Source organism: Mustela erminea, chromosome 16, assembly GCF_009829155.1.
Source record: "Mustela erminea isolate mMusErm1 chromosome 16, mMusErm1.Pri, whole genome shotgun sequence".
NCBI classification, from domain to species: domain Eukaryota; kingdom Metazoa; phylum Chordata; class Mammalia; order Carnivora; family Mustelidae; genus Mustela; species Mustela erminea.
Window position 1 is genome coordinate 32442741 of NC_045629.1, and position 13487 is coordinate 32456227.

General features: G+C 35.2%; 1 protein-coding gene across 1 annotated transcript; it reads right to left on the reverse strand.

The window, feature by feature from the left end:
- Positions 1-7351: 7351 nt before the first annotated feature.
- FABP4 (fatty acid binding protein 4) lies at positions 7352-11506 on the reverse strand. Its single transcript, XM_032316640.1, has 4 exons — positions 11339-11506; positions 8705-8877; positions 8019-8120; positions 7352-7567 (listed from the first exon to the last, which is right to left on the reverse strand). The coding sequence occupies exons 1-4, from the start codon at positions 11409-11411 to the stop codon at positions 7517-7519; spliced, it is 399 nt and encodes a 132-aa protein (XP_032172531.1). The 5' UTR covers positions 11412-11506; the 3' UTR covers positions 7352-7516.
- Positions 11507-13487: the final 1981 nt, after the last annotated feature.

A 13487-nucleotide genomic window follows, 5' to 3' on the forward strand; every position in this document is an offset into this window, starting at 1 on the left:
TCTCCCTTCTCAACTAATAAAGTGTTCTGCTAGGTCTGCCATTGTTACCACTAGTCTTTGGCCTTTTTCTTTGATTATTAAAACAAAACAAAACAGAATGAAATGAAAAAAACACCATTCCCTCAAATAACAATTTTTCGGTTGAGAATGTTCTTAATTGCTAATCCTAGCGAAGGAACTGGAATACAGTAATTTGTTATAGAACAGTCACACATCTTGTTTTCATGACAGTTACAATGCTTCTTTCGCCATTATCTCATTTTTATATGTTTCTCCAACATCTCACCTTCTATATTAACTCTTTTCTTGTGACATTTTAAAATATTAAGTCGTTTTTGATAAGGCTTAATTTTGAGATGCCACATTCTTCCCTGGTGAGGAGTAGTGGTAAAAAGTAAAAATATACTGGCAGCTACAGCAGTATTCAGAAGTATGTCTGGTAATTTATTGCTGTACTGATACTATTTTAGCTGGTGCCACACTAGATTTATTTTTTGTTTTAAAGTACATGTAGCGTGAAATCATCTGGACCATTTTTAAATGTGTAGTTCAGTGACATTAAATACTATTCACATTGTGGTATAACCATCACCACCATCGTTTCCAGAATCTTTTCCTCTTGCAAAACTGAAACTCTGTACCTACTAAACAATAACCTGATTGTCCCCTTCTCCCAGCCCCTGGCAACCATTATTCTACTTTCTGTCTCTACAATTTTAACTGCTCTAAGTACCTCACATAAGTCAAATCATACAGTACTTTTTTGGCATATTTCACTCAGCATAAATTCCCTAAGTTTCATTCATGTTGTACCATGTGTCAGAATTTCCTTCCTTTTTAATACTTAATAATATTCCATTGTATGTAAATGCCACATCTTGCTTATCCATCTATCAGTGGACCTTGAATTGCTTCTACATTTAATTATTGTAAATAATGTTGTTATGAATATGGGTACACAGATAGCTCTTTGAGACCCTGCAGAATTGCTGGATCACAAAATTACATTTTTAATTTTTTGAGGAACAACCATACTGTTTTCTATAGTGGGTATATCATTTTACATTCCCATCAATGGTGCACAAGGGCTCCAATCTCTCAACATTTTCACCAACATGTTGTTTTGTTTTTAAGATTTATTTATTTATTTTAGAGCGAGTGGGTGGAGGGGCAGAGGGAGGAGGAGGAGAGAGAGAATTCCAAACAGATTGTCCACTGAGCAAGGAGCTCAATGCAGGCCTTGATCCCAGGACCCCAAGATCATGACCTGAGCTGAGACCAGATTTGGCTGCCCAACCAACTGAGCCACCCAGGTGCCCCTGGTTTGTTTTTTTTTTAATAGTTGCCATCTTAATGGATGAGACGTGATATCTCAACGTAATTTTGATTTGCATAAACACTACTGATTGGTGGTGTTGAACATCTTTTCATGTACGGATCGGACATTTGTGTATCTTCTTTGGAAAAATGTCTTTTCAAATCCTTTGCCCATTTTTTAATCAAGTTGCTTGTTTTATTTGTTATTGAGTTTTAGGAGCTCTCTCTATATTCTATATATTAATTCCTTATCAGACATATGATTTGTAAATATTTTCTCCCAGTCTGTGAGTTTTTACTCTGTTAGTAGTATATATCAACACAATAGATGAGCACAGAGTTTTAATTTTCATGATGTCTGATTTGTCTATTTTTTCTTTTGTTGTCTGTGCCATTGGTTTCATGTTCAAGAAATCATTGCCAAATGCAGTGTCATGAAGTTTTACCCTGTTTTCTTCTACGAATTTTATAGTTTAAGGTCTCATATTTAGGTCATGGACCATTTAAGTTCATTTTTGCACAAGGTCTTAAGTAAGTATCCAACTTCATTCTTTTGCATGTGATATCTTTTTCAGCACCATCTGTTAAATACATACCATCCTTTACCCTTTGATGGGTACATTCACTGAAAATTATCTGACAATGTCTGTGAGGGTCTATTTCTGAACTTTCTATTCTATTCCATTAGTCTATATGTCTATCGTTATACCAGTACTACACTGTTTTGATTATAGTAGGTTTGTAGTAAGTTTTGAAATCAGGAAATGTGAGTAAACCATCTTTGTTCTTCTTCTTCTTCAGGATTTGGCTCCTTGTGGTCTCTAGATTCCATATGAATTTAGAATGGGTTTTCTATTTCTGCAAAAAATATGTCATTGGGATTTTGATAGAGATTCCATTAAATCTGTGGATAGCTCTGGGTAATACTAACATCTTAACAATATTAAGTATTCCAATCTATGAACATGGGATATCCTTCCATTTATTTATGTCTTTTAAAAATTTCTTTTAGAAATGTTTTGTAGTTTTTATTGTATGAATATTTACCAAAAGTTAATTCCTTTAATTAAGTTAATCCTTACATATTTTATTCTTTTTGCTGCTATTTTAATGAGATGTTTTCTTAATTTACTTCTCAGATTGTTCAAAATTAGTGCATAAAGACACACCGTTTTTTGTGTGTTGATGTTGTATCCTACTGCTTTGCTGAATTCATTTATTCTAATGGGTTTTTTCAGGTGGGTGGAATCTCTAGGGTTTTCTTCATATAAGATCATACCATCTGGGAACAGAAATAATTTTACTTCTTTTCAGCTTGAATATCTTTTTTTCTTGCCTAATTATTCTGACTAGTACTTCCAGTAACCTAGTAAATAGAAATAGAAGAAGCTGACACCTCTGTCTCATTCCTGGTTATAGAGGAAGAGATTTTAGGTTTTACTATTGAGTTTAATATTCAATGAGGAGTTTTCATACTTGGTTTTTGTTATGTTAAGATAGTATCCTATTGTTCCTAGTCCATTGAATGTTTTTACATGAAAGAGTACTGAATTTTGTCAAATGCCTTCCCAGAATCACTTGAGATAACCATAGAGTTCTTCCCCCTTCCTGTGATAATGCAGTATATTACATTGACTGTTGTATGTTGAACCATGCTTGCATCCCCAGAATAAATTCCAATTAGTCATGTTGTATAATCCCTTTAATATGCTGCTGAATTCTGTTTGCTAGAATTTCGTTAAGTATTTTTCCCTCAAAATTTATGTGGGATATTGCTCTCTAATTTTTTTCAAATATCTTGGTCTGAATTTGGTATGTGGGTAATAAGGCTTCACAAAATGAATTAGAGAGTCTTCCTTTTTCTTCAGGTTTTTGCTTTTTTGTTGTTGTTGTTGTTGTTTTGTTTTGTTTTTGGTGTTTTGTTTGTTTTGAAGAGTTTGAGGAGGATTGGCCTTAGTTCTTCTTTAATTTGGTGGAGTTCATCAGGTGAACAATTAGCCTCCAGGACTTTTTTTCTTTTTTAAAGATTTTACTTATTTATTTGACAGACAGAGATCACAAGTAGGCAGAGAAGCAGGCAGAGAGAGAGGAGGAAGCAGGCTCCCTGCCAAGCAGAGAGCCGATGCGGGGCTCGATCCCAGGACTCTGGGATCATGACCTGAGCAGAAGGCAGAGGCTTTAACCCACTGGGCCATCCAGGTGCCCTCAGGACTTTTCTTTACCAGATATTTTGTTACATATTCAGTCCCTTTATTAATTACAGGTCTATTCAGATTTCCTATTTCTTCATGGATTAGTCTTAGTAGGTTTTGTATTTCCAGGAATTTGTTCATTTCATCTAGGTTATCCAATTTGTTGGTATACAATAGTGTTCTCTAATCTTTTCTATTTCTGTAGAATCAATAGTAATGTCACTAGTTTCATTTCTGATTTTAGTAATTTGAGTCTCCTTTCTTTCTTAGTCCAGCTAGCTAAATTTTGAAAAATCAAATTTTGGTTTGGTTTATTTTCTCTCTTGTTTTACTATTTCCTATTTCATTCATCTGCTCTGATCTTTATTACCTCCTTCTGCTAGCTTTGGGTTCTTTTTTTTTCTTGTTTTTCAAGTTTCTTATTCAACATCTCACTAGCTAGAGAGATGGCCATTAACAAGCTATCCACGTGCTGTGCCTCACTCCTTCACCAAGCCATTTCCTGTACCCATACAGTCTGGCTAGGAGTGCTATAAATACATTGCTTAAGAGCTAGACCCCAAAGATTTAAAAAAAAAAAAAAACCCACTACCTGACAGCCATCTTGGAGGTTACACGTTCCAACTCAAGACTTCACAATCTATTTTTCCCTTCAGCAGCAATGTACCTGAGAAATAACTTTCACAAGTACTCATAAACCCTTGAGTAATTTTCATGCACAAGTAATAACCTCTTTCTCTCCCATTCAAGAAAGCAAATAGAAGAACAGTTTGTGGGGGAAAAAAATAATACTTTACAAGTTAATGCTAAATTTAAGTAATTTATTTTTAAAAGTAAAATAATTCATAAATTTTTGTACTTATTATGGGTGGTAACTTATTTTGACCTACCACACAACGGTTCAAGTCACAGTAATGTCTTGGGTGAAAATCAGTATTCTAAGCGGACTAGGTCACCTGTTCAAAACTGAGGCATAATTTTCAAAGAAAAATTTAAGTCAGTAATGCTTTGGGCTTTGGAAGAAGCATTTCTAAGCCAGAAATTTTAGTTTAATGATGGTCATGGTGGGAATTGGAGAAAAGAAAGGATACGCTGGCCTATCGTGTTGTCTGAGTCTTGCAATTTCCAAAGACTAAGTGAATAGCTTTTTGAACCTTTCATATCCACTTCAAGATATAGATTGACTCTATATCCACACATCTGTTTTCCTGAGAAGTATCCTCTTGATCCTCTCTCTCCTCCTGTAAGTGTAGAATTATCTCTATGTTTATATATATATACACAGACACACACATCATATATATATATATATATACATATATATACAAAAGCAATGTCAGACAATGGAAAATTCTTTGAGCTTCAAAGAAGTCCCAGGCAGGATAAATTTGAGAACTGTTACTCAAAGTTTTCTATTGTGTCTGTGGCCTTAGTTTTATGAAAATATAGAAGGAAGAAATCAACTTTTCTAGCGAATTCACATTGGACTGGATCTTCTTACTCTATGCTTCCATACCATCTGAAAAATAAGAATTAAACTTGAAGAGGAAATTTTCAAAAATAACTAGATCCACAAATACACATAATTAGAAGTGGCACCAAATGCAACTTTGTGATGGAACCATTAAGGGATGAGAAAGTTTCAGGATGAGGGAAGGGAGAATTCTAGACAGAAAGAAGTAGAACACATATGCAACTAGAGGAAAAAAAAAAAAAAGGAAGGAAGGAAGAAAGAAAGAAAGAAAGGAAGAAAGAAAGAAAGAAAGAAAATAAATTGCTTGGTGTGATTGAAGCAAGAAGTGTAAAGACAGGAGCAATGATAAAACCAGAGAGATGAGAAAAGGCAGGCGTAAGACAAATATGAATGCCATGTGCGGAGATTGGACCTTCTCTGGCTGCAACAGGAGCCACTTAAAGGCTTTCATCAGTGTGTGTCCAGGTCAAATTTTTATTGTGTAAATATCCTTTATGAAGTCTACAGGGTTTGGAAAAAAGAAGAGAGAATGGAGAGTAAAAGGGGGAGATTTATTAGGAGAGCCCTAAAGTAACTTAAAAAAATGTTTGGTGGTATTGGCAATGGGAATGAGAAAAGCAAACATTAAAGAAATTTTAAGTTAATAAATGATTTTAAAAAAATAAAGTAGAGGATGTAGAGTGAAGAAGAAGGCATAGTCAATGATGATTTTAAGATTTATGGAATGGGGGAGGGCGCCTGGGTGGATCAGTGGGTTAAGGTCTCTGCTTTCAGCTTGGGTCATGATCCCAGGGTCCTGGCATCAAGCCCCACATCTGGTTCTCTGCTCAGCAGGGAGCCTGCTTCCCCCTCTCTCTCTGGCTCCCTCTCTGCCTGCTTGTGATCTGTCAAATAAATAAATAAAATCTTAAAAAAAAAAGATTTGTGGAATGGGCAATTAGACAAAACATCCTGATATTCACTGAACTTTGGAAAATAGGATGCTGAACAGGTTTTAGGGAGTGGGTGGAAGGTGGCAACAATAACAAGTTAGTGTAGAACATGTTGAGTTGAGGTGGCTGGGACATCCACTTGGTCGCCTTCAAGTCTTTCTTTTTTCTAAGTCTCCCTTATCCTTGGATAATCTTATCACCATTTATGAATTAAATCATCACTGGGATACCGATATACCTAAATGTATATCCCAGCCACTGTAGCATTCTTGAATTTTAGATTCTATGTCTATTCCCTATTTAGCTTTATACACTTAAACTCTAAACCTCCTTTTCCTCATCTGTGAACAGGAATACTAAAATCTCCTTATAGGATTATTTTGATGATAAATGAAGTAAAACATGCAAAGTGCCTGGGACCAAAAAAGTGCTTAATAAATATTGGTTCATTTAAGAATTGTCCTAATCAGTCTCTATAATTCTTCTCTTTTGGAGTTCTTCAATCTCCAACTAGCCCAAAGTGAAAGTATGACTCTCTGTTTCTGCAAAGAAAGTAAATTCTTAAGATTGGGAACTTATTTCACCTCTTCTGGCCTTTTCATATATTAGTGTTGTGCATAAAATAACTATTCAGAAAATAACGGACTTATTTTTAAAGGAAGCATAACAAGCAGAATTATAGCAGTTGCAGCACACTAACAGACTCCGGCTAACTATAAAATACAAGTATATAGTTTAGAAATTTTAATCTATGTGAGTGGAACTCCAGTAATTTCTAGAGTAGCTTCAAAGTTTCCACAAAGGGCAGAAGAATCCTCTTTCTCTAACACAGACACATAAACACACACACACACACACACACACACACACACACACACACTCTCTCTCTCTCTCTCCTCCGTTTGGGAAGCCTCCTTATCATTTTTGTCTGTTTGGTTTTTTTTTTTTTTTTTAATTTGGGATTTCATGGAGATTTTATTTGAAGAAAAAGTTCTGGAACATACTCAATATTTTTCTTTAATAAAAACGTTCCCTAGTAGAAAAAAAAAAAAACATTTGGAAACCACTATAAAAAACATTTGCATCATTACTCATTAAAAGCTGTTCTTTTCTGGAAAGAAAGTTATGGGATTATTTGCACTTAATTTTTGAGAGATTCCAGTGATACCGTGGTTTACCAATAATTTTTCACACTAAAATTTATTGTTCTGCAACAGTGTATTGCTGCTCCTTTTCTCAGTGCTCCAGGACACGGAGGGGTGAAATGTAATAACAAATGTATCATCTCTTACCTAAGACAGTGGAAAATTCACAAATGTTTATTTTTTGCCTTGGATTACCATGAAAAATCATGAGAAACAAAATAAAAAACACAGTTTTCTATTTCCTTCATTGGATTATGAGTAAGAAATGATCCAGCACAATAAATCATTACATCGCCTTCTAAATCTAAAAAGTTTTATTTAACGAACACATCCACATTGAGTAAAATCAGTTTGGGGTAAATTAGTTGCTTGCTAATTAGTAGAAAATAACAATATATGTTTGGACAATATATCCAATGGAAGTTCGATGCAAACTTCAGCTCGATGTTCCTTGAATTATGCTCTCTCATAAATTCTGGTAGAAGTAACACCTTTCATGACACATTCCTAGACACACAAAAAAATTTCTTGGTCAAACACAGGACTAAAACATGGGTTATTTATTGTCTCCTTTAATATTGGGAAGGAAAGTGTTTATTTGAAAATATTCATTCTGGTATCCTATATATACTTGATAGTATAGTAAGTTAGGGAGATATAAAGACCCGAGAAAACACAGGGAGCTTTATAACGTATAAGGTGAGTGAGAAATATAACCAGAAATGCATCATACCATAGGGTGTGTGCTGAGAGCAGTAACAGAATGCATGCCTCGACAGCATGCTTCGACTGAACATAAAAGCATGAAGGGCAATTGCCAGAGTGAAACCATAATCCCAATGGAATCATCTTTTTTGTTCTATGTAAGCAGGCATGACTGTCTGTTTCTTTAGGTAGAATAGTGATTATAAGATGACCTAGCAGTAGAGTCTAGAATTAAGCAACTAGAAGAACTCACCACCACCAGTTTATCGTCCACTCGTTTTCTCTTTATGGTGGTTGATTTCCCATCCCACTTCTGCACCTGTACCAGGACACCTCCATCTAAGGTTATGATGCTCTGTGAACACAATAAAAAATGATTACCACTGATACATGGTAGAGGAAAACAAAATAAAAAAACACATCACCTTTGAATGAAGGAATATTTTGAGGTCATTAGTCATTCTAAATTGTAAGGATATATTAAAACAAAAAAAATGAGTGTCAGAAACAATAGCATACAAAGAATACATTTTGATCAGAATATTATATAAAAACACCTACTTGAAATAATATCTATATTAAAAAATATGGATACTAAATTTATGTTGAGATGATAATCTTATAGGTAGTTTTTCTATTTTTGCTTCCACTCTTTCATAAACATTCTCTAACATTGTTATGTTATTTTAATTCACTTCAAATCTATATATTGCATGATGAATTGTATTAATCACTTTTATAAAAGAATAAAGACAACTTTATAGAAAGGAGAAGATTCACCAACTAAATATCAAAGGCAACATGGTTTAAATCTAGGAAGTCAGGGATCATTGACCTGTGATAGAATAGTTTCTCCTCCTTTTATACAAAATGGCTTCTTATGGGCAGCAGTCTTCTAGAAACCCTGCTTTTATTTTGCTCCAATTCCTTCTTCCTCACCTTGACTTTTCTGTCATCTGCAGTAACTTCCTCAAATTCCTGGCCCAGTTTGAAGGAAATCTCAGTGTTTTTAAAGGTGCTTTCTGATTTAATGGTGATCACATCCCCATTCACACTGATGATCATGTTGGGTTTCGCCATGCCAGCCACTTTTCTAGTGGCAAAGCCCACCCCTACAGTTGGAAAGAGAAAAAACAAAATGTCAAGTTCACAATTTTCCTTTACGTGTTTAATGAAGTCAGAGTTGCAGTTTGTGTGTGTGTGTTTGTGTTTGTGTGTGTGTGTATAGGTGGGTCAGTGTGTACAGGCGGGTGTGTGTGAATAAAAGGAAAAAAGATGCCAGTGAGTTTAGTAAAAGCCTCATAAAATAACAGCTGCAAGTAAGTAAGGCAGGCTAATAATATTCAGAGAAACCCATGGCATGATTAAGTGTAGGTCTATCTAAATTTCTTCTTCTGGGTTTCAGATACAACTCCATAGAAGACACATCATTAATCTTGAAAAAGATTAAGTCTTCTGGAATGAATGAATATATATATATATATATATATATATATATATATATATATATATTATATATATATTCCCTACACTCTCAAACCAACTGGCCATCTCAATCATTAGGGCAGCAACTATCATTTTATTCAACTCATGGAACACTTGGGTAACCTCGACCTTTCCTTTTTAGAAAACAAAAATCCATAGTCAAAGACAGATTTCTCAGTAGGATTTTGAAAATGAATATAGAGTTATTCCATTTAAAAAAATAATCTGTTTGGGTGTACAAAAGTCACATTTCATGGCATGTGTTGCCAAGTCCTATTTTCCTGGCTTTTCCAAATCACTACACAATGAAGAGTTTGATTAATTTCTCCAAAAGGCACAGTTTTAAAGAATCACTATTTTAGTAAGTTTCAAATTCAATACTTTGGTTCTCAGTCACCTCAGCTGCAAACCCCTCTTTTAAGAAAGGAAATTTGGGGGATGTAAGTGATGGAAAGGATGAACAATTTACAACTTAATGTAGACAATGGCAACTCACTGCCACTGTGTGTATTATACAGAATTTGTGACAGTTGTGGATGTGGTGAATTTTTTAACACATGTATATAAACCTCAGCTACTTATTTTATTAAAGACTACTTATCTGTACCAAAGGTTAGATATAGGGGGTAAGAGGGAGAGAAATACTGTACAAGCAAGCGATCCTGAGGCTCTTTTCTAGCTCCCTGTCTGGAAAATGGCTGCAGGTGGAAAGATACATCGTTTCATCAAGTCTTGGCTCTGTTACAAAATATAACTTCACATACATGGAGTGAGTCAGTATAATGAATGGATGCAACATCAAGTATAATTCCAGACTGGCTGACCTTGGGAAAAATTACATTCTCCACAGTCCTTCTCTGACTGGCGAAACTAATACCTGCTTCCTGATCATCAGTCAGAACAACTAATTCCAAGAGATATCTTAATGTCTTTCATTATCACCAGTGCTTTATAATTTTAAAACATAGTGGCATGAGAATTTAAAGATACATGTTAAAAGTGTAAAATGTTCCAAAGAATCAAGAGCAAAATAGCCTCAAATCCTGACATTTCTGTATCAGCGCATATGTATTACTTTATTGAATCACGACTAGTCGATAGTCTAGAAAGTTAGATCTCACTTATGCTGAAGTCCCTAAATGCCCTCCTGTCTATAAACAAGGAAAATAGTAGTACTTACAGAAGAGGGAAAAAATATATACTATGTGATTTAGGGAAAGGTGAAGTCTTAAGACAGATTAAATCCTAACCCCTGTAAGAACACCCCCCCCCCAAACTGCTACCCCTGGATACCACCTTATCAGTCATAGAGGTGTGAGGAGAGAGGCTTTCAAGGTAGAAGCTGTCTCAGTGAGAACCAGTCCTCACCCCCTTGCTTCAGCACAGTGGTTATCCACGGAACGTTCACACAACACAATGGCAATACTAACAGAATCTAGAAACCCGAAAGCCTCCATTATCAAGTAAGAATTATGTTATGGATAGAACATTGTCCTTTTGACTTGATAATCCTATGGCATCCCATGTAATTCCTAATCAAAAAAATATTTAACCCCTTAAAGTGACATATTTCCTGAAATTGAGATTTTTGCTCTGATAAAACAACCATACATTTTAACAGATTGACAGTTGAGAAAATAAAATAATTAGTAGATGTTTACTTTAAAATTACATTAAAAAGAGAAATACAGTGCTTTCAGCTTCAAATAGAAATTACTGACTCCTAGGAAATAAATATAGTCTTATTTATTTTATATGTAAGAGAGATTAGCAACAGGCAAAGAGCCAAGTACAATAAAGGTACCCCAGTTTAGCAGTGAAATAAAATCTTATCATTTCTGTGGACCATAAAAATTCTAGTCAGACCCTTTTTCATATTGGCTCACCTATAGGAAAGCATCAGTTGTGACTTTGGTCTCGAGAGTTTCTCCAGACAAATGATTCTCACTTGCTATTTTTATAGCCTCTCTATAGAAAGCAGCATTTCCTATCTGGCTAATACTTCCAGAATGAAAAGCAGCAATAATAAAACTTCTTCCCCCAGAGAAAAAGGTATAAATCCAGTCACCCCACAACAGAGTTTCTTACCCACTTCTTTCATGTAATCATCAAAGTTTTCACTGGAGGTAAGTTTCCAGGTACCCACAAAGGCATCACACATTTTATGAACTTTCTAGGATTATCTTCAAGATGAGGAAAAAAGCTGTAGCTCTCAGGAAGGTGCTGTGACCTTCTTGAATCCAGATAACTTCCTTTTAAAGATGCCTAGATCATGTGATCTTAGGAATAACCAATTGGGGATGGTATCAGATCATTTCCTTCATTACCAGCCTCTGCAATTTTTCCTCTGAGTCATATTTTTAACAGAAATTTCTCAACTTTGGTTCTCTCTGGCAAATGGTCAGACTTAGAGTACAAATTATTTTTCAGCGTTCAAAAAATATTTTCAACATTCCTATTTTGACTTTACTGCCCAGTGCATTGAATTTGTACCTACTATTTCCATACATATTTATCCCAGGGTAGAGTAAGATAATTATCCTGGGATGAACCTTGACCCTCTTTTCTGGAGTTTCTATTAACATTGCAGTTATGTGGTTCTTTGGAATTGAGGAACATAAGAATTATTTTACAGACTCTTCAGTAATTGCAAAGGCTCTTTGGGACAGTACTGTCTTGGGAATTATTTGCCAACTAAAACAAAATAAATAATGGCATCTTAAAGTACCTTAGTTTTCTCATTTCAAATGTTGAGCATGAGTGAAAACAAAATTATCCATCAGGAATCTGTCAGTTTAGTTAATAATGATTTAATCTCATTCTTTCCATCCCTTTAATGAGAACATAGTATTTATTTCCATAGTATTGTGGCCTTAAAAAAAATAAGCCCCCTTCCAAAATATGTTCCTCATACTGAGCAAATCCATCCAGATCCTGAACTATGTTATTAGGAGCTCAAAATTTACCTAGATCTAAATGGTGTTGCTTTATTTGAAAATGATCAGTGTTGGTGGCCACACACTATCAAAATTTTATTTCCTTCTTTTACGTAGTGGATATTTCATGAGATTACTTTCTTAAAGTATTCCTGTCTTTCGGTCTTCTCCTACCCCACACCAGAATAACTGAAGATGTTCATATGTGCATCCAACTGCCATGAACATATACAGATTTTAGAAAAGAAAAAAGCAATAAAAATACTGCATGGTGACGAATCCCTACACTGTATACCTCTCTGAGTAGCAGCTGCGGCACACACGATTGATTCACAGACTCCTGTAGGTATCCTGACAGCTCCCCAGAAATGTTTGAGGTAGAGGATTCTATAAAAGACAGGTTTTTCTGTAGGCAAACAAGTTGCTATAAAGGCCTGATAAAGTCATGTTACAATAGTAAGTGTTAATTGTTGCATTTGTTAATGGCACGGTAATAATGTAATAACGTCCATCCACTCCGGACGGTTGCATAGATATGTGGACTATGGGTGATGTACCATTCTGGGTAGACTTGCTATTAAAAATTCATCTGTTTCCCACTGAACAAGCAAATAAAAATGATAGAACTTAATACAGTGATAACTTGACAATGTTCTCAATTAATAATGGTTGGTTTTTTTGTTTTGTTTTGGGTAGGTTTGGGTTTATCTTTTTTGTCCCCCTTTTTTCATTTATTTATTTATATATTTATTTATTTTCAGCATGACAGTATTCATTGTTTTTGCACCACACCTAGTGCTCCATGCAATCCGTGTCCTCTCTAATACCCACCATCTGGTACCCCAACCTCCCTCCCCCCGCCCCTTCAAAACCCTCAGATTGTTTTTCAGAGTCCATAGTCTCTCATGGTTCACCTCCCCTTCCAATTGGGTTTATCTTTTTAAAGATTTTCTTAAGAGAAGTTTTAGGTTTACAACAAAATTGAGAGGAAGGTTCAGAGATTTCTCATGTACCCCCTGCCCCCACACATTCACAGCCTCCCCCATGATCAACATCACTCACATTTTTTTTAACCAAGGATGAACCTACATTGACAGATCATAATCACCCCAAATCTATACTTTATGTTAGGATTCACTTTTGATGTACATTCTGTGTATTTGGACAAAGTATAATGATGTGTATCCTTCATTATAATATCATAGAGCATTTTCACAGCCCTAAGCATTCTCTGGACTCTGCCTGTTCACCTGCTTCCCACATCCCTAAGCCCCCAACCTGTGCAAGCACTGTAGTTTTTA

What these genes read in the sequence shown, in the direction of transcription:
- FABP4 (XM_032316640.1), bottom strand. Translation starts at nt 11,411, where the DNA reads ATGTGTGATGCCTTTGTGGGTACCTGGAAACTTACCTCCAGTGAAAAC. An exon ending in TGATTACATGAAAGAAGTGG is followed by an intron (nt 8,878 to 11,338) that starts GTAAGAAACTCT and finishes TTCCAACTGTAG; the next exon opens with GGGTGGGCTTTGCCACTAGA. An exon ending in CAGATGACAGAAAAGTCAAG is followed by an intron (nt 8,121 to 8,704) that starts GTGAGGAAGAAG and finishes TTGTGTTCACAG; the next exon opens with AGCATCATAACCTTAGATGG.